Raw genomic sequence first — 21,741 nt, 5'->3', positions numbered from 1 at the left:
TCTTGTCATTTTCATTTGCATGTGCCATTTATCTTGTGGTTTAAGCCTTCTTTTCCTCCCCTTCCCATTGTTTGGTTAGGTGATATTTTTAAAAATTACCTTTTCTTGAACTGCATAGTTTGACTTGGGTTTATGTCATTACATCAAATATTCCTAGTATAATATAGACAACTAGTCATGATTGGAGGATGAATTCATGAATGATATAATGAGTAGTTATTTAATATTTCCACCTATGTCATGGTGATACAGTTTAATATTGTTTGTGTTTTATCCTTTCAAGGGGCATTTATTTTTATCAGAGGAAATCTGCAGATTAAATTATTTATTTAATAAGAATAAAATGGAATGTAAGAACTAGGGCAGAGAAATAGAGATGGTATTTTGAAAATGATGGACTTTGTGCCAGGTAGAGTATGGTTGAGAATGTAGAAATTCCTCAGGACAATTAGTGACAAATATCCTTAAATACTTGTTGAAAATGGGATTATGGTTTTTAGAATTTCTTCCATGACAATAGAAATGAAATAATAATCGATATGAGGAAACAGTGTATGTACTGCCAAGATTTAGCACCCTAGTTTAAAAGTAAAACTTGAGGTATTTGAAGTTTGCAGTGTTTGTGATTGAGATGGAAACAAGATAACTGCAGGGTGTATAAGCCGCCATCTCCTCAGATCTTGTAGAATATGAAAACAATTTCTCAGAGACATTTGAAAATGGAAAATCTAAATGACACACTTAGAGGTCCATTTGTCCTTTCAACTGGAGCCCAAAGTCTCCTATTTTCTGGAGGTGTGTGATGAGGTAAACTGTCTTCAAAATAGCCTAAGTGTGAGAATTTCCTGTTCAAACCTAAAGTGACACATTGATGAGAAATCAACTTTTTCCACTCTTGTTTCACTCTGAGCCTTCACAGGGCAGTCTGTGGAGGTCACAGACATTGTTTATTCTTGTCCTAGATTTATGTCTTTAAATTTCTCCTTTTATTACCCAGCTATAGCAGGCCTCTTTTATGAGAGTAACCTGACCTCCCCACTAAAGGATGCACGACTTTCTGGCCAACAGAAGGTATGTGTCCCTCCTCTCCTGTCTCTCTACTAGACCACCTCACTTAGTGGGAAATAACAAATGTTAAATGTGATGCAAGTGAGGTACAATTAATATACAAGAAAATAAAAGTAGAACATTTGTGTTTTTAAAAATAATTCAGGGTAAAAAGCAACCATAAAACATGAAATATGTTGGAAGATTTCTCAAAGTATTCAATTTATTTTCTGTAGGAAGTTAGTCAATTGCATATGCACTTGCATATATGGGTTTGTAAATCAATATAATATTAGGTGAAACCCACAGACATCATGACAGGGAACAATTAGTTTGGGATTTTATAATCAGTAGAAGGTGGGTTTTTTGTATAATAATTTGTTAATATATATTTTGCTCAACCTTTATAAATAGAGTCTTGGAAAGGAATTCATTGCATAACAAAAGCCAAACATAATTCCTCATACTTGTACTTAGATTGAATAAAAGCAGCCTGATTTTATAATAAAAATCAGGATGAGGTAGCTTCCTAAATGGTAATTTAAACTTAATTGTAAGTAATGAAAGAATTTTTTAAAAAATCGAACAAACACTGCAAAAAAGATGTACCATGCTAATTAAAGACATTCCTGCTTAATAAATTACTTTACAGGGTCTAACCGATATGAATTAGAAATAGTAACATAGAAATTGTGACTAAAATAATAATTAAAACTGATACTTATTGAGAACTTATGAGTGTCAGGTTGAGTGCTCAGTGTTACATGCATTGTATATTACATATTCTTATTTCCATTTTAGATTAGTAAAATAGGTTACTAGATACTAAATAATTTTTTAAAGGTCACACTCTTGTAAGTTTCAAAGCCGTAATTAATTTCCAGGTCTTTCTGACTACTGCATCCATTGACTGAATTATTAAGTTATGTTATCTGGATTTTTTTATAAGTAATTTTTATAAGTAATTACCATCACTTATACAACTAAAATGACCTTTACTAACTTTGACACCTATAGGATCTTTCTGGAAGTTTGAACTAACAGTGTTCTTCCATAAATTACTTATATTTGTTTATTATTTTGTGGGTTCACATCTTAGCCATTAAGTCACTTATCAATTACTTTTGCAAAATAAATATTTTTTAGTCTTTTTCTGTTGTTTTATTTTTAATATTGTCTAGATTATGTATAAGTTTAGTGTATCATGTAACATTTTCCAATACATGAAGTATTTCCTCAATTTTTAATGTTTTCTCAGAACTCCTCAACCATTCAAAATAACGACCATTTGGTAACACTTTTAATAAATAAATGTAAGTCACCAAATAATGTAATTTAGTGTAGGAAATTGTTGTACATGCCAACATTACTCTTTCCCCATCTTTAAAATACTCTATCTTTAACCATTACTGGATGTCAAAATTATCATAAATATAGATGAATCTCTCTTTTCTAATAAAACATTTTAATTTTAATACAAGCATTATAATGGTGTTAAAATATTTCTGTGGAATCTGACTAGGATATTATTAGTCATGAACTTCTTTATTCCTCCCTAATTTATTGCTTTTCATTGTTTCAACCAAAAATATGTTGTCAAATGTAGAATATCTTAAAAAAAAAAGTATTCTACCATGAGACACTTGTTTAAAGCTCTAAGGAATTTCGAACCAGGCCTTAAGATTGTTCTACTGTGAAGTGAGCACTAAACTCTACCCCGCCCATTTTACTGTACTAGGGATCTCATCTTACATATACCATTCATTCCTAAGTACACTTAGAGCACTGTTTGACATAATTCAGCTGCAGAGATGAATAACCAAGGAGTAACCTATGCAGAACTGAAGGTAGCCAAGAACTCAAAGAGGCAGCAAATAAAACCTAAGGGCACTAAAAGTTCCATTTCAATAACTGAGCAGGAAATAACCTATGCAGAATTAAATCTTCAAAATGCTTCTCAGAATCTTCGAGGGAATGACAAGAACTACCACTGCAAAGGTAAAACATTTAATAGTCACATGATGGAACTGTTCTAGGATATGCAGTTGGGGTACAGAGGTTGGAGAAAGAGTAGGAGATAAGCTCACATATTTTTCATTTTGAGGAACAGAACTTAAAGTTGGATATGGTATTCTAATGTGAAATTGGAGGACTACTTTTATTCTGGCATTGCTGTAATTTGTAGTCTTTGATCAACAACTCAGGAAGCATTATATATGCTGAAAATGCAATGGTATATTCTGAAAGAAAGATTGTAGTGGTAGAAATGGGCTTGGGGTCCAAGTTTATATATATAACTCCCTGTTTATGTGGGTTCTTTTGTTTGTAAACTTTCTAAACAACTGTCACCATCACTCTTTTCTCAGTGTTTCCTTTTCTTTCCCTGCAGATATACCATCACCTCCAGAGAAGCTCATTGCTGGGGTTCTGGGAATCATCTGCCTTGTTTTGATGTCCAGTGTGGTAACAATGATAGTTTTTACTCCCTGTAAGTAGATTTTTGAAAAATTGTAAAGGAACTTTACACTTTAATGATGGTCAGTGCCTCTAAACACTTCATAATATTATGGAATGGGCCTCTCATTAAAATGTATGCATTTAGACTAAATATGGAATGGTTATTCTGAATTTGTCAAAAGTATACAACACAATAATTACAGAGAGTATGTATATGTATATTCTGATTTCATAACTCAAAAGCATGCTTTAGGAGATTGAAAGATCTTATTGAGAAATACAAATTAATTCTTGAGATTGGTTAAAACAAATACTATAAGAGGTGGTGATCTGTTCCTTTAGGCTTTTGAAATATTTTTTCAACCAAATCTTCATTACTTAATTTTTCTTGGTAAAATCAATTTTATTCCAGATTATTCTAATCCTAAGCAATAAACCAAATTTCAACTCAGAAACTACAATCATTATGATTTATTTAGATCAATATTAACTTTTATAATGATTAATTTTGTAGCTACTGTAATACGGGAGCAGAATAACTCCTCTCTGATAAAAAGGCTCCAGAAAGGTACATAATGATTTTCAAAGTTCTGATATAAATACAGTTTGTATTTTGTCTCTATCTTAGGCTAGTGAAAATAAGAATAGATTTTGGGGTAGAACATAAATTACAAAATCGGGCAACAAATATTCATAAATAATGATTATAGGAGAGGGTTTCTCCCTATGCAACAATACGATCACCATACCCACTGTTGACACTTGGCTCAAATTTCCTCCCTCTGTAATAAGATAAGAGACAAATAATTTTGCTATTCTAAAGCAGAGGTTTAATTTCTTGATTTTCAGGCCATGTAAAGAGTGGCTATTTCTGTGTGTTTGCTTTATATGGAGACATAAACTGGGGGGTGAGAGATTGACTCTTCTCTGTGAATGTATGAGTGTGGTTTGTTTTATATGCACCAGCCTTGAGGGTGCATAGATGTGTTTTATATATATACACACGTATATATTTATACCCATGCATATATGGAAGTTAATTTTCATTTTTTTAAATTCAAATTGTTTTTGGATAATAATTCACAATCTTTCTTCAGAATGTCATTCTGGTCAATGTCCAAAAGAGTGGTTTACATATTCCAACAATTGCTATTATACTCATTTTGAAAAAAAAACATGGAATGAGAGTGTGATGGCCTGTGCTACTGAGAATTCTACTCTGCTTTATATAGATAATGAAGAAGAAATGGTAAGATATTAAATGTTGCAAACACTTTGTTAAAGGCTTGATTCAGTCAATATTATATTTGTTAGGATTCACTTGTGTTTTTGTACATATTTGTAGTTTGTTTAAGGCCTGTTAATGTCCCATTAAAAAACGGAATACAACTTTATGATATTCTATTTATATTTTTATACCATTAATACACGTTTGATAATTTCCAGTTCTTGCTTTTCATAAAAAAAATGTTTCTACAAATGCTATTATTTTCTAAAATAAACTGTGCTATTTAATTTTACAATATATAAAGGAAAATAAACACACCATGATTTTGCATATTGATCACAAAATGTATAGAACCATGTAATTGCATATCAGATCATGGAACAGAAGTTTCCACTTCACAGCAGCCCCATTCCTCTGTATTCTCTCATCACTTCTCCACCCTCCTTGTATACCCACTGTCCTGACTTTTGATATTATAGAATCTCTTTGCTTGTTTTTGAACTTCATATACATGGAATCATAGAGTACGCATTTTTCTTCCTGTCTCCTCTCACCTCCATATGCTATTTTTGCAGTTCATTCATATTATTGCATTTATGTGTAGTTTGTAAATTTCCACTGCTCATTATGTAAATATAACATTTAAAATCCAATCTATCCAATGTCTCTGGGTAGAGATGGAGTCTTATGCCCTCAGGGATAAAAAGGCTTCCTGGGTTCAGTACTTTTAGTCATGGGATCCCCTTTGTTAGTCCCACCTCCACCCCTACCCTCCAACTCTGGTATCTCTCGGTGGGGGGGAGGAGAAGCACTTCCTCTGGCTGCTGTTGCCCACAGGATTCCCCTCAACACCGAGGAGGAATGGCTAGGCTGGGTGTTGGGAAGCAGCAGGCCTAGGTCACTTTCTTCGGTTGGGTGATGGATATAAGATGCCCCTAATAGTTGTTCCTTAACCCCAGGGTCGCAAACCACTTCACCATTCTCTTTTCACCTTTCAGAGTTCTCCTTGACTTGTGTCTTTCATTAGTTCCAGGGTATACAGTTGTACTTAGCAGGGCGCAGCTGAGCGAAATGAGTCTCTGACTCCTTGTCTGGTCCATTTGATTCCAGCAACACAGAAACAGAGTGATTGGGGGTTGATCTAGTCAAAGACTGGTGTGAGGCCCAGGAAACCAAATCTTTGGCTTTCATGTCACTTATTTTCTCAATTTCATTCCCTTAATTTCCTTCTAAAACCGAAACTCTGAGAAACATAGTAGAGAAATCCATTGATATAGTCACAGTATCCTGAGAAATGGATGTCACAGAATCTAAAAACTCATTTAAAGCCTTGCTATATTAGTTTTGACAACATGGGTAACAATTGAATTACATGAATCAGAATTTTCCTTATTAACCTAAGAAAAGCAGTGAAACTGCTAAGCATAACTGTTTGAGTTAATTTTACATCAAAAGTACAGACCTTGGTTAATGTTTTTGGCAATATTAAAACTTTCAACTTTAATATATTTTTAGTGTTAGATGAGATTCTAACACTCTCATTTTGTTCAGAAAACTAAGGATCCTATGAAAGAACACACTACTTGCCTTTGAAAAATTAATAAAAAGCTTTCATAACGACTATTTAAGTGAAAATTCTTTATTTTTGGCTAGAAATTCCTGAGGTCCCTATCAATTATGTCATGGATTTCAGTCTTTCGTAAAGGCCGTGGTCATGAATGGATGTGGCTAAATGGTTCAACTTACAAACTACGGTAAGTTTTTAAAAGTAATACTGTATAGAGGAGGAAGAGATTAAAAATAAAAATTTTAAGAATAATATTAAAACATTTGTTTTAGTTGAATTATAGAAAGATGAAGGAAGATGTTGAAAGTTAATAAAATGTTGATATAATTATTAAAGAATGGGCTACTCAGTAGCCCATTTCCCTAATAACAAGCTCTTACTAAAATTATAAGGGGCTTCCGTGGTGGCGCAGTGGTTGAGAGTCTGCCTGCCAATGTAGGCGATACGGGTTCGAACCCTGGTCCGGGAAGATCCCACATGCCGTGGAGCAACTGGGCCCGTGAGCCACACCTACAGAGCCTGCGCGTCTGGAGCCTGTGCTCCGCAACAAGAGAGGCCGCGATAGTGAGAGGCCCGCGCACCGCGATGAAGAGTGGCCCCCGCTTGCCACAACTAGAGAAAGCCCTCGCACAGAAACGAAGACCCAACACAGCCAAAAATAAAATAAATAAATAAATTAAAAACACACACACACACAAAAAACTCAGGGCGCTTTGTCGATCGTTCACAGACCTGTGCAGAGTGGTGAAAAATTTGAAAAAAGAAAAATTATATTAAAAAATCATTACCCATTTTCAAAATATCTTTTATGACAGTGACATGGAAAATGCTATTGTTTCATGAGTTGTCCTCATATAACAGGACTGTGCCTTGTTTTCCATTACAGTATAACAGACTCATCACCTGATAAACGTAACTGTGCTCTGCTATATTCAGATGGCATTAAATCCGACAGTTGTGAGCTCCCACATACATATAATTGCAAGCATCAGCTTGAGAAAACGTGAGTTTGGATGCTGTTGAGTAACTTTACCTTTTATGAAATGGAAATAATATTATGATTGTATAAATTTTAAAATGAATTATATTGAAATATAATATGCATACCAAAAAGTATAGATATCATTACTTTTGTGTCTGGCTTTTTTTACTCTACGTTATTTTTATGGCCTTCAACCTTTGTGAAAGATCGCATGTTGTATGAGTCCATTTATATGAAATATCCAGAAGAGGGAAACCTATTCTAGAGGCAGAGAGTGGATTGATGGTTACCAAGGGCTGAGCAGAGGTAGGATTGGAAAATGACTGCTAATGGTTACTATGTTTCTTCTGGGGGTGATGAAAGCGTTTGTCTAGAGTTTGTTAGTGTTGATGGTTGTAAACTCTGTGAATATACTAAAGAAAAAAAATCACTGATTTATACACTTTAAGTAGATAAATTTTATGCCATGTAAATTACACCTCAATAAAGCTGTTTTAAAAAAAAATCCTGGAATTATGTTTGGGATTGCATTTAATCTTCAAAGTAATTTGTAAAGATAGTCATCTTTACAATATTGGCTCTTCCAGTCAATATCATGCTTTATCTCTCTATGAATTAGGTTTTCTTTAAATTCTCCCTATTATATTTTGTATTTTTCTATATTGAGTTCTTAAAGATACATGGGTATTTCACTCTCATGCTTTAGTAAATGACATCCTTATTTGAAAATTTTTAGTAAGTTTTGCTGCTGTAAACAGTAATACAATGAGGTTTACATGTTGGTCTTATAGCCAATGATTTCTCTGACTTTATGTATTAATTCTGTTATTTCAAATTCTGGATTTTTATATAACAGCTATTGCATTTGTAAATAATCACACTTTATTTCTTCTTTCCAGATGCAATTTTTTTCTTGACTTATTTTTATAGGCTAGGATTTTATTTCCAATGTTGAATAGAAGGTACAGTAAAGGTTCTATATGTATCCTTTTCTATTTTTGAGGAAAAGGTTTCAATATTTCATCAATATGAGGTTTGTTTTAAGGTTTCTTTCATCATAAGTTTCTCATATGAAAACAATTCCATAATATTCTCATTTTTCAAACAAATTTTATAATCAATTGATGTTACATTTGTATTATTTTTCCATCAGTTGGAATGATCAATGTTTTCTCTGTATAATGATTATGAAGTAAATTACCTTTATTTCTTTCATATGTTAAACAAATCTTGCATTTTGAAGTAAAATCACAATGATCATGTGTTGTCCTTTTTAAAAAAATCAATGCATATATTATATCTAGGTCAAGCTAGATAAAGTTTTTCTTTATCTGTGTTCCCAAAGAGATTTGACTGAGTTTTCATTTACGTTATGTACTTGGCAAGTTGTTACCAAGGCTATTATTAGGAAGTATTTCCTTTTCTTTTACGTGGACCTTTGTGAAAGAGTACTGCTACGTTTTCAAGTGTTATTATTCACTACCAATGCCATCTGAGCTTCTAGAACTTTTTTGTGGGATGGTTTATATAACTAACTCAATTTCTTTACAATATGTGTTAGGTTTACTATTTGTCAGGTTTCTATTTGCTGTGCTGCATTTTGATAATTTGCATTTTAGGATTTTTCTATTTTATATAGATACTAAAATGTTTTCATAATATTGCTTTTTTATCTGTTTGGTATCTGTAAAAACACATGGTATCCCCATATTTATTATAGGCATAAAAGACTTGTTTCTTCTCAAAATTTTTTTTTTTTGGCCACACCGCATGGCTTGTGGGATCTTAGTTCCCTGACCAGGGAATGAACCCAGGGCCTCGGCAGTGAGAGTGCGGTGTCCTAACCACTGAACCGTCAGGGATTTCCCTCTCCTCACCTTTTTTTCAGCAGTCTTTTATCAATTTTATTAAATGTTTTCAATGAGAATACATTTGGCCTTGTTCCTCTCTATTGTAATTTTGTCCTTTGTCTTGATTTTGTACTATTTATTGTTTTCTTCCTTCTACTTCATTTGGTTTTAATTTCACCTAAATTTAGCTTTTCCATTTTTAGTTTCTTGTGATGCACGCTTGGATTTCTGCTTTGTTTGTTTTATTTAGTTTGTAAGGTAAGCATTTAAGGCAATCAGTACTTCACAAGACAGACATTTGGTTTTATATTTTCCTTGTAATTCTTATAAAAATTTTGAATGTTCATTGTGGTCATTTCTATGGTCCATCTGTTACTTAGACATTTATTACTGAATTTAACACCGTATAAGGATTTTCAAATTTTTGGTAATTCTGCATATAGTAAAGAGCATTCTATTTGGTTAGAGAATTTTCTGTGAAGCTAGAAATATTCTACATCTTTGTTAAAAGTGGCTGGTGTGAATGAGAAAACAATATTAAAATATTATTTTTTTAACTAATTAAAATTAAATTTGAATACCCACATTTCAAGTGCCCACTTGCCAAACTTGGCTAGCAGCTACTGCAGTGACACCACTTCTATATTTTTATATGAATATGCTTGGAAATATGATTTATAGTGTATTTTTTGAAAATTTCTATGTAAAAAAAATATGAATAGTCCATACTAGTATATAGTATGTGTTCTACATATATGTATTGATTAGTTGTCTAGTTTAAATCTTTCTTTAGCCTTACTGATATCTGCTTGTTTGTAAGCAGTGAGAGAGAATTGTTTAAATCTCTATTTGTAATAGTTCACTTTTTTCAAACTTATGTTGAACTTGTATTATTAAGTACATAAAGATTTTTTTAAAAACATTGCTAATAGTTTAGATACTCTATCATTATGAAACATACTTCATCATTTCCAACACAGTTCTTGCCTTCTATTATAACAGTATACTAACTATAGTAATTTTCTACTGGCTTATGTTGCATGGTATATTTTTCATCTTTTTACTTTCCTCTTTCTTTAGGCTTTTGTTAAAGGAGTTTCTTATTAAGATGGTGAACAGTTATTTTAAATATAAATATTCTTAGAATTTAAATTGGAAGTTACTCTATTTATATTTAACATAATTTTTAAATTATTATAAGATATATTTACATATATTATTTATATGTAAGTATGTATAGTATGTATATATAATTAATTAAGTATAATATAGTTATCCTTAATCAGAGATGAATGCTACCATTTCTTTGAACTCCACTTTTTTTGTTTTTTTCTTTTTATCTTTCACAATAACTATTTTAACTGTCTTCTGTAAGAGGTTGTCAGTTTAATATGTTTTAAATATTATGTTATTAGTGCCCCACATTTTACAGTATAAATTCTTAACTCATTAAAGTGTAACAAATTAGTACCTTTACCCTCTCTCGAAAAGTGAAAAGACATAACTACCTTCTACCTTTATTTACTGCTTATGCTGTATTTGCTCCCTTGAATTCAAATACAAATATATATTTTAAAATTTGAAACTTTATTGTTAACACTTTGTCGACTCAATATCCATTTAAATATATCCACATAATTTTTTCAACTCTTCTTTCCCTTCTGCATATCCAGGTTTTCACCTAGAATAAGGGTTTCATTTTTTTTTATACATCTTTATTGGAGTATAATTGCTTCACAATGCTGTGTTAGTTTTGTTGTACAACAAAGCAAATCAGCCATATGCATACACATATCCCCATATCCCCGCCCTCTAGAGCCTCCCTCCCACCCTCCCTATCCCACCCCTCTAGGTCGTCGCAAAACACGGAGCTGATCTTCCTGTGTTACACAGCTATTTCCCACTAGCTATTTTACATTTGGTAGTGTATATATGTCAATACTTCTCTCACTTTGCCCCAGCTTCCCCTCCCAACCCTGTGTCCTCAAGTCCATTCTCTATGTCTGTGTCTTTATTCCTGGCCCACCACTAGGTTCATCATTACCATTTTTAAAAAAATTCCATATATATGTGTTAGCATACAGTATTTGTTTTTCTCTTTCTGACTTAGTTCATTCTGTATGAAAGACTCTAGGTCCATCCACCTCCTACAAATAACTCAATTTCGTTTCTTTTTATGGCTGAGTAATATTCCATTGTATATGTATGCAACATATTCTTTATTCATTCATCTGTCAGTGGACACGTAGGTTGCTTCCATGTCCTGGCTATTGTAAATAGTGCTTCAATGAACATTGTGGTACATGTGTCTTTTTTTTTTTTTTTTTTAAGAATTTCATTTTTATTTATTTATTTATGGCTGTGTTGGGTCTTTGTTTCTGTGCGAGGGCTTTCTCTAGTTGCAGCAAGCGGGCGCCACTCTTCATCGCGGTGCGCGGCCCTCTCACTATCGCGGCCTCTCTTGTTGTGGAGCACAGGCTCCAGACGCGCAGGCTCAGCAATTGTGGCACACAGGCTTAGTTGCTCTGCGACATGTGAGGTCTTCCCAGACCAGGGCTCAAACCCATGTCCCCTGCATTGGCAGGCAGATTCTCAATCACTGCGCCACCAGGGAAACCCCCATGTATCTTTCTGAATTATGGTTTTCTCAGGGTATATGCCCAGTATTGGGATTGCTGGGTCATATGGTAGTTCTATTTTTAGTATTTTTTAAAAATAAATTTATTTATTTATTTATTTATTTTTGGCTGCTTTGGGTCTTTGTTGCTGCACGTGGGCTTTCTCTAGTTGCAGCGAGTGGGGGCTATTCTTTGTTGCAGTGTGTGGGCTTCTCACTGCGGTGGCTTCTCTTATTGTGGAGCATGGGCTCTAGGCATGCAAGCTTCAGTTGTTGTGGCATGCGGGCTCAGTAGTTGTGGTTCACAGGCTCTAGAGCGCAGGCTCAATAGTTGTGGTGCATGGGCTTAGTTGCTCCACGCCATGTGGGATCTTCCCGGACCAGGGCTTGAACCTGTGTCGCCTACATTGGCAGGTGGATTCTTAACCACTGTGCCACCAGGGAAGTCCTTATTTTTAGTTTTTTAAGGAACCTCCATACCGTTCTCCATAGTGATTTTATCAATTTACATTCTCACTAACAGTGCAAGAGGGTTCCCTTTTCACCACACCCTCTCCAACATTTATTGTTTCTAGATTTTTTGATAATGGCCATTCTGACTGGTGTGAGGTGATATCTCATTGTAGTTTTGATTTACATTTCTCTAATAATTAGTGATGTTGAGCATGTTTTCATGTGCCTCTGGGCCATCTGTATGTCTTCTTTGGTGAAATGTCTATTTAGGTCTTCCACCCATTTTTAAATTGGGTTGTTATTTTCTCCCATTCTGTGGGTTGTCTTTTTGTCTTGTTTATGGTTTCCTTTGCTGTGCAAAAGCTCTTAAGTTTAGTTAGGTCCCATTTGTTTATTTTTGTTTTTATTTCCATTACTCTAGGAGGTTGGTCAAAAAAGATCTTGCTGTGGTTTATGTCAAAGAGTGTTTTTCCTATGTTTTCCTCTACGAGTTTTGTAGTGTCCGGTCTTACATTTATGTCTTTAATCCATTTAGTGTTTATTTTTATGTATGGTGTTAGGTAGTGTTCTAATTTCATTCTTTTACATGTAGCTGTCCAGTTTTCCCAGCATCACTTACTGAAGAGGCTGTCTTTTCTCCATTGTATGTTCTTGCCTCCTTTGTCGTGAATTAGGTGAGCATATGTGCGTGGGTTTATCTCTGGGCTTTCTATCCTGTACCATTGATCTTTATTTCTGTTTTTGTGCCAGTACCATACTATCTTGATTACTGTAGCTTTGTAGTATAGTTTGAAGTCAGGGAGCCTGATTCCTCCAGCTCCGTTTTTCTTTCTCAAGATTGTTTTGGCTATTTGGGATCTTTTGTATTTCCATACAAGTTGTAAAAAGTTTGTTCTAATTCTATGAAGAATGCCATTGGTAGTTTCAAAGGGATTGCATTGAATCTGTAGATTGCTTTGGGTAGTATAGTAATTTTCACAATATTGATTCTTCTAATCCAAAACATGGTATATTTCTTCATCTGTTTATGTCATCTTTGATTTCTTTCATCAGTGTTTTATAGTTTTCTGAGTACAAGTCTTTCACCTCCTTAGGTAGGTTTATTCCTAGGTATTTTATTCTTTTTGTTACGATGGTAAATGGGATTGTTTCCTTAATTTCTCTTTCTGATTTTTCTTTGTTAGTGTATAGGAATGCCAGAGATTTCTGTGCATTAATTTTGTGTCTTGAAGCCTTACCAAATTCATTGATTAGCTCTAGTAGTTTTCTGGTGGCATCTTTAGGATTTTCTATGTATAGTATCATGTCATCTGCAAACAGTGACAGCTTTACTTCTTCTTTTCCGATTTGGATTCCTTTTATTTCTTTTTCTTCTCTGATTGCCATGTCTAGGACTTCCAAAACTATGTTGAATAATAGTGGCGAGAGTGGACATCCTTTTCTTGTTCCTGATCTTAGAGGAAATGCTTTCAGCTTTTCACCATTGAGAATGATGTTTGCTGTGGGTTTGTCATATATGGCCTTTATTATGTTGAGGTAGCTTCCTTCTATGCCTACCTTCTGGAAAGTTTTTTATCATATATGGGTGTTGAATGTTGTCAAAAGCTTTTTCTGCATCTATTGAGATGATCATATGGTTTTTTGTCTTCAATTTGTTAATATGGTATATCACTTTAATTGATTTGCATATATTGAAGAATCCTTGCATCCCTGGGATAAGTCTCACTTGATCATGGTGTATGATCCTTTTAATATGTTGTTGGATTCTGTTTGCTAGTATCTTGTTCAGGATTTTTCCATCTATGTTCATCAGTGATATTGGTCTATAATTTTCTTTTTTTGTGATATCTTTTTCTGGTTTTGGTATCAGGGTGATGGTGGCTACATAGAACGAATTTGGGAGTGTTCCTCCCTCTGCAATTTTCTGGAAGACTTTGAGAAGTATTGGTGTTAGCTCTTCTTTAAATGTTTGATAGAATTCCCCTGTGAAGCCATCTGGTCCTGGACTTTTGTTTGTTGGAAGAGTTTTAATTACAGTTTCAATTTCATTGCTTGTGATAGGTCTGTTCATATTTTCTAATTCTTCCTGGTTCCATCTTGGAAAATTGTACCTTTCCAAGAATTTGTCCATTTCTTCGTGGTTGTCCATTTTATTGGCATATAGTCTCTTTAGTCCTTTGTATTTCTGCGGTGTCATTTGTGATTTCTCCTTTTTCTTCTAGGTTTTCCCAATTTAATGTTGTATAATTGTTCACTGAGCCTCCTATGATCCTTTGCATCCTTTGTGTGATAACAGTTGAATGTCACCTCTTTCATTTATAATTATATTTACTTGAGTCCTCTTTCTTTTTTCGTGTTTAGTCTTACAAATACACTGTCTGTTTTGTTTATGTTTTTTAAAAAAACAGCTCTTAGTTTTATTAATCTTTTTTATTGTTTTTTTATCTCTAGTTTATTTATCTCCCCTCTGATCTTGTTATTTCCTTCCTTCTATTAACTTTGGCCTTAGTTTGTTCTTCTTTTTGAGGTTCTGTGAAGCGGAAGTTCAGGTTGTTCATTTGATCTCTTTCTTCTTAACGTTGGTATTTCTTTCTATAAATTTCCCTCTTAAGACTGCTTTTGCTGCATCCCACAAATTCTGATGTGTTCTGTTCCATTTTCTTTTGTCTCAAGATATTTTTAAATTTCTCTTTTGATTTCATCTTTTACCCATGGATTGTTCAGGGGCTTGTTGTTTAATCTCCACATAATTGTAAACTTTCCTGTTTTTTTCTTGTAATTGATTTCTAGTCATACCATTGTGGTCAGAAAAGATGCTTGGTAAGATTCAATCTTCTTAAATTTACTATGACATTTTTGGGATCAGTATATGACCTATCCTGGAGAATGGTCTATATATATTTGATAAGAATGTGTATTTTGCTTCTTTTGGCTGGGATGTTCTATATATTTCTGTTATGTCCACTTGGGCTAGAATATATTTCAAGTTTAACATTTCCTTTGTTGATTTTCTGTCTAGATAATCTCTCATTTGATGAGAGTGGGTATTATAGTTCCATATTATTATTGTATTGTTGCCTATTTCTTCCATCACATTTGTTAGTATTTGTTGAAGTTGAATATATATTTGCATTGTTATATCTTTTTGATGAATAACTCTTTTATCATTATATGCAATGACTTTCTTTAGCTCTTGTTACCATTTTTGTTTAAATTCTATTTTGTTTGTTATAAGTATCACTACCCCTTCTTTATTTTGGTTTCTAATTCTGTGGAATATCGTTTTTTATCCCTTCACTTTTAGCCTAAGTGGATCCTCAAAGCTGAAGTGAGTCCTTATACGTATATATGTAGTTGGGTCTCAGTTTTCTTATCTGTCCAGTCACTCTATGCCTTTTGGTTGGAGAATTCAATCCATTTACATTTAAAGTAATTATTAACAAGTAAGCACTTACTTAAGCCATTTTATCGTTTTCTGGATGTTTTGTAGTTTCCTTGTTCTTTTCTCTTTCTCTTGCTGCATTTGTTTGTGAATTGATAATTTCCCATAGTGTTATGTTTTGATTCTCTTCTCTTTATTTTTTGTGAGTCTATCATAGGTTTTCCCTTTGTGGTTACTATCAGGCTTAAATAATACATGCTATAGATATAACAATCTATTTTATACTGATAACAACTTCAGTTGCAAACCAAACCTTACCTTTTTACTCACTCTTTTTATGTTTTTCATATCACAATTTACCTCTTTTTATATTGTGTATTTAAAAACAGATTATTTTTGCTATAGTTATTTCTAATATTTTTTTTCCTTTAACCTTTATACTATTTCAGTATTAGAGTATTCTGGATTTGACCTTGACCAATGTCCTGTATATTTTCTATGTTCTCACGTTACTAATTAGCATCCTTTCACTTCAGGTTAAAGAACCCCTTTCAGCATTTCTCATAAGACAGATCTAGTGATGATGAATTCCCTCAGCTTTTGTTTGCTTTTTTGAGAAGATCTTTATCTTTCAATTCTGAAGGACAACTTTGCCAGGTTGAATATTCTTGCTTGGCAGTTTATTTCCCCAGCACTATCCCACTCTCTCCTGGTTTGTAAGGTTTTGCTTGGAAATCTCCTCATAGCCCTCTAGGAGTTCCCCTGTAAGTTACTAGCTTCTTTTTCTCCCACTGGTTTTAAGACTATCTCTTTGTCCTTGATTTTTTTTTTTTACAGTTTTATTATAATGTGTCTTGGAGAGAATCTCTTTAAGTTGATTTTGATTGGTGACTTATGAGTTTCATAAATGTGGATATCGAAATCTCTCAGCAGATTTGGGAAGTTCTCAACCATTGTTTTTTCAAAATAACTTTCCACCCCCCTTGTCCCTCTCTTCTCCTGGAACTCAAGTAGTCTGCAAGTTGGTTCTTTTGATGATATGCTATATATCACATAGGCTTTATTCACTTTTTTTAGTTGGTCTTTGTTCTCCTCTGACTGGATAATTTCAAAGGTCTTGTCTTCTAGTTTACAGATTCTTTCTTCTGCTTGTTCCATTTGGTGTTGATGCTTCCATTATATTTTCATTTCATTTATTATATTCTTAATTCTGTTTAGTTCTTTTTACGATTTGTATCACTTTGCTAACCTTATCATTTTTCATATATTGTTTTCCTTACAGTGTTGAATTATTTTTCTTTTTTTCTTGTAGCTCATTGAGCTTCCCTAAAACAGCTATTTTGAATTGTTTATTGGTTAATTCATAGATTTCCATGTCTTTGGGGTTGGTTGCTGGAAAATTACTGTGATCCTTCGGTGGTGACATTTTTCATGCTTCTTGAAGTTTTGTATTGCTGTCTTTGCATTTGAAGTAGTAGCCACCTTCTCCCATTTACTCACTGACATCAGGAGAGAATTACCTTCCATCAAAATTGCTAGTGATTCTGACACTTTATAGGACCTTTTATGGATGCACCTGCTCCACACTTTGTGCTCCCTCTTGTGGCAAAAGTTTTAAGTTTGTATACCTTATCTTAATCTTGCAATGAACCAGGCTGGGTGCTGAAAGCCTTTCTTTTGTTTTCACAAACATGATGTTAAAGTTCATGTTTGTGGTCTCTTGTTGGCCTTCAGATTTAGACTAGGTTTCTGCACATGCTCACTAGCCATCTGCCAAAACTCACTCTCTATGCTACAGTTGGGAGTGCCCACAGGGAGGCAGCTACAGGGTGTGGGTGTTTTGAGGTGAGGTGAGCTTATTACTGAGGGTGACTGTGGGCCAGTTGGGTGGATCCAAGTGGCTCATAGGCAGGTTTCCATATGGAGTCAGTGACGCAGTTAGTAGGATCTGCATCCTTTTAATGCCCTTTTAGAGTCCTATTTGCTGCTATCTTAGACTCTTCTCAGCCCCCCAGTTATGCATATCATGATTCAGTACCCTGGATGAGGCATGAGAGAAATCAGCCTCTTTGGCAGCATCCCATATAGCTGAGAAAGCTGGGTGCTCACTCACACTCTCTTACTTTTCCTAGTGGAAAAAATCATGGGCCAAGAAGGTCTCTCTTGGCCCTAAACTCTGTTTCCATGGAGGAAGGGTAATGTAGTTAAAGTCAGGTTGCTCCTCTTATCTTCTCTAATGCATCCAATCTCATATTCTTTGCTCCAGTGGTGTGGTGGAACTTCTTCTCTGGAAGCCTGGGCCTCCACTAGTGTTCTTTTGTCTGTGAGTGATTGTCTAAGACATTGTTTTCCAGGGGTTCCCTGAAAGAGGGAGGAACTGGAGCTGGTTCACAGGCAACTGCAGGGTCCACAGATGGGACTGAGTTCTGTATCACTTAATTTCAAATCATATAAGGTGGAAAACACCAAGAATAGTCAAGACAATGTGGGTGAAGAGCATGAAGAATATATTTTGGCATTAGTCCAAGGAACCGAACCAAATTCTGGAAAAAAAAATGTCTACGAATATATTGAACAATAAATATGTGGTTGCAGGGGTAGTATTACAGATCCTAAGAAAAGAATAGATTATTCCATAAAGGTGATGGAAAAAATCATTTCCCTGTGGAAAAGTATTGAATATCAGAGATCTAATTATGAAAGAAGTCCTCACAAGTTTAACAGAAAATATAGTTGAAAACTTCAAAACCTTTGGTGAAGGATACACTTCTCAATCAAATTTCCAAAAAGCCAAATCATAAATGCAAACGATTCTATAAAGTAATAATTAAATAAGTAAATTTATTATCTGGACAGTAAAATACATTATTAAGATTGGAAAGATACACCCAGACTAGCACAAATTATACAATCAGTGAGTGGTTTGCTGGATCGGGCTCATAGCTAATCAAAAGAGATTATTGTTAAAATTTCAGGAATTTTGAAAGCAAGCTGTTAAACACAATCATTACTAAAATTCAATTATATAAATATAAAATATTGTAAATCATATTAACAATAAAAGTAATAAATACTCAAAACTCATTTTTAGTTATTTTGCTAAATTTACTATACTTATGAAGTTATTTGCATCTATCATATCTGGTTGTGGAAATACTGTACAATGTTGTACTACTATAAATCTCTTCCCTTGTCAATTCTGCGTTCAGTGGTATCAGGTTAGTAGCTTTAAATTTGATTATGGTCAGAGTACTTACACAAATAAAATTGGCAAACACTACCAATGAGATCTTCCCCACCACCATAGAGTGGGTTATTAAACATTTACTAATTTACACTGGGTGCACTTAACAATAGATTTCTATCTAGAATATATAAAGAACTTATGTAAGTCCATAAAAAGGCAACCAATTCAACATAAAATAGGAAAATATGTGAAAAGACAATTCACAGAGAATTAGACCTGAATATTCCTTAAAGATACTATTATAAAAGTTAAATATAAGTAATTATCATGGAAAGGCAAACCAAAACATCCTAATAAAATTTTGTGTTCACGATATTAGAAATATTAAAAGATTGTAGATTCCAAATCATGGATATGGTGTAGAAAAATGGAAGCGCTCATGTACTTCTGCTTGGGGTGAAAGTAATTACAAGTTTTGAAAAGCAATTTGTCAGTATTTGTGAAGTTTTGAATATACTTATACCAGTATCACAAAACTGATAAGTACATAGTCTAGAAGAAACACTCCTGTAAATATGGTTATGGAAAGATATTGAAGAACATTCAAGACAGAAGTTTGAGTGATAATAAAAAGGAAAAAAAGGAAGAATCTGAATATCCTTAGAAAAGAAAATAGGTGAAAATATTGTACTCTATTCATAAAATAGACTATATTTTATGAAGAAAGTGAATAAAATAGCACGATATTGAGTATATCAATATTAAGGGATGTCAAAAATATAAATTTGAGCCAATATAAATAATTCTAAAAATGCACATTACACATTGTTTATGTCCATTTTTAAAATATATGCAAGACATAGCCGTATGTATTAGATATAAATAAATAGGTAATAGGGATCCTCTATAGGGAAAAGAGGGAATTAAATTATGAATGAGCAGATAAAAACTTTACATCTATTCATAATATATTTCCTAAGCTTGATGGTAGGTACATTAGTGTTTGTCATATTATTCTTTAAGCAAAAATTACTATCAATAAGGCAATTTAGAAATGTTTCAGAATATTTGTATAAACTTAGAGCAACAGAAGACTTTGTAGGCAACCTAGTACACCCCCCTAATCAATAAATAAAAGACTAGAAATATTTATCTACATAACATAACAATTATGTCAAATAAATAATGGAAAATATATAAAACTCATAACTAATGTTTGATGAGCACTTACTATGTACCATACATTATTTTATGTGCTAAAGATACATCAGTGAAGAAGACAAGCTTCCCGTCCTTTCATAGTTTATATTCTGGTGCGGAAGAAATATAAAAAGCAAAATAAACAGGTTAGAATAAATGATACAAGTAAAAATAAGCTACATTAAGAAATAAAACATATTAATAGTGTGTTCAGGAAATGAAACTCTAGAAGATAACATTTGACAGAATTTAAAGGAAATAATGAACTTATCTGGGCAAATAGAATTCATATCTGTCAGAGCAGAAAGGCCAAAGAAATAAAATGGTGTTGGTGAGGAACAATAAAAAGAACAATGAGTCTAAAGAGAGAGAAAGGAGATGAGGAATAGGTCAAGAGAGAAGAAAAGTTGATATGGACTAGTGCTTGACCACTTCTGAGTATTAAAAAAACAGAAATGAGGTACACATTTTTGAAACTACTTTTTAGATGGTTATCATTCTTTTGACTGCATCACTCCACTAAGACTGAAAATGTGTCATTGCTCTTAAAGATACAAGCATATATGTCTTTAATAATCAAAAACAACATCTAATTACAAGGAAATATTTGGCTTTCTAGTTTTTAATCACATTCGGGAACCACCACTCGAACCCTATTTTAGTGTAATAATGATTATTCATGTTAACCTTGAGAACACATCACTTTTTAAAATTTCTTTTTTAACTTGTCTTCTTGACATTTCTTATTAAGAGAAAATTCTGTAAACCACAGAGTATTTTTTAAACAATCTGTCTAACATTAAAGATATTTAGAAAGTAAAATTTCGTGTTTTGAATCATAAAACTGAGGCCCATGAGGTCCATTTGTATTTTAAAATAGAAATGGGTTAAAAATACCAACTGGCTTTACACCTTATAATGTCTGTATATTAGGTCATCATCCCCTTCCCTAAACTGCTTACTCTAGCATCCTCTATATTAATGGTACCATCATTATTTCATTCAGTAAAAACTAAAAACATAGGCATCTTTCTTATCCTTTCCCTCTCCCCACTCTTGTCTTCACCTACTGTCAGATTTAATATCATCAACTATGTCAGTAACCTCCCAACTGTTGTCATCTTCACAATTCCTAACATCACAGTTTTGGATAAAAACACTATTTACTTCTACTGTCCCTAACTATTTTTCTTATTTGTTCTTTATCCCCATCTGTATCAAATCTATTGTCCTCTGAACAGGTCAAATTGTCTACCCACAGTATGGAAATCTGACCTTGTCAATCCTTTCTTAAAACTCCTCAAAGGGCTTTTTCTGACTCTATGGTACTATTCAAGCTTAGATTAAGAATCTTTCTTCTTCTCACTCACACACACCCACTTCTTGTGCTTCCAGACTGTTCCAGATTCCATCCATCTCCAGATATTCATAACCCCACCTAAAAAACCAACAATACTGGAGCATGTATAGCTCTCTTTATTCATTTTACTGTCTCTTTCTTCTAAGTCTTTGTCATTTCCATCTTCAATTCTTGGTATGTATTAACCCCGTTCAACTTGATATCTAACATATTTTTTTAAAAGACACTCCCTCCAAATCACCTAATCCAGGACATCTTCCCTAACACCATTTCCTCGTAGTTGATACTGGTAATCCATTCCAAAATTGTTATGTATAATCCTATCTTCTCTCATACCCAGTAATTGTGTCTACCATTGCAAATTACATATTAATTTAAAACCATATGCTATGTCTATGCCTTAAATAGATT

The 21,741-nt window shown here is 33.5% G+C and overlaps 1 protein-coding gene across 1 annotated transcript; it reads left to right on the top strand.

Annotated features, from left to right (window-relative positions):
* Window positions 1–2,846: 2,846 nt before the first annotated feature.
* On the top strand, window positions 2,847–6,461 carry LOC118901757 (NKG2-A/NKG2-B type II integral membrane protein-like). The gene is given in 6 exon segments (XM_036865297.1): window positions 2,847–3,045; window positions 3,437–3,535; window positions 4,019–4,072; window positions 4,602–4,695; window positions 4,697–4,753; window positions 6,386–6,461. Coding segments are annotated over 5 exon segments (474 nt in total). The 5' UTR covers window positions 2,847–2,858; the 3' UTR covers window positions 4,737–4,753; window positions 6,386–6,461.
* The last annotated feature ends 15,280 nt before the right edge of the window (window positions 6,462–21,741 follow it).

Source organism: Balaenoptera musculus, chromosome 10 (genome assembly GCF_009873245.2).
Source record: "Balaenoptera musculus isolate JJ_BM4_2016_0621 chromosome 10, mBalMus1.pri.v3, whole genome shotgun sequence".
NCBI classification, from domain to species: Eukaryota; Metazoa; Chordata; class Mammalia; order Artiodactyla; family Balaenopteridae; genus Balaenoptera; species Balaenoptera musculus.
This window is presented reverse-complemented; position numbering and strand designations above follow the sequence as displayed.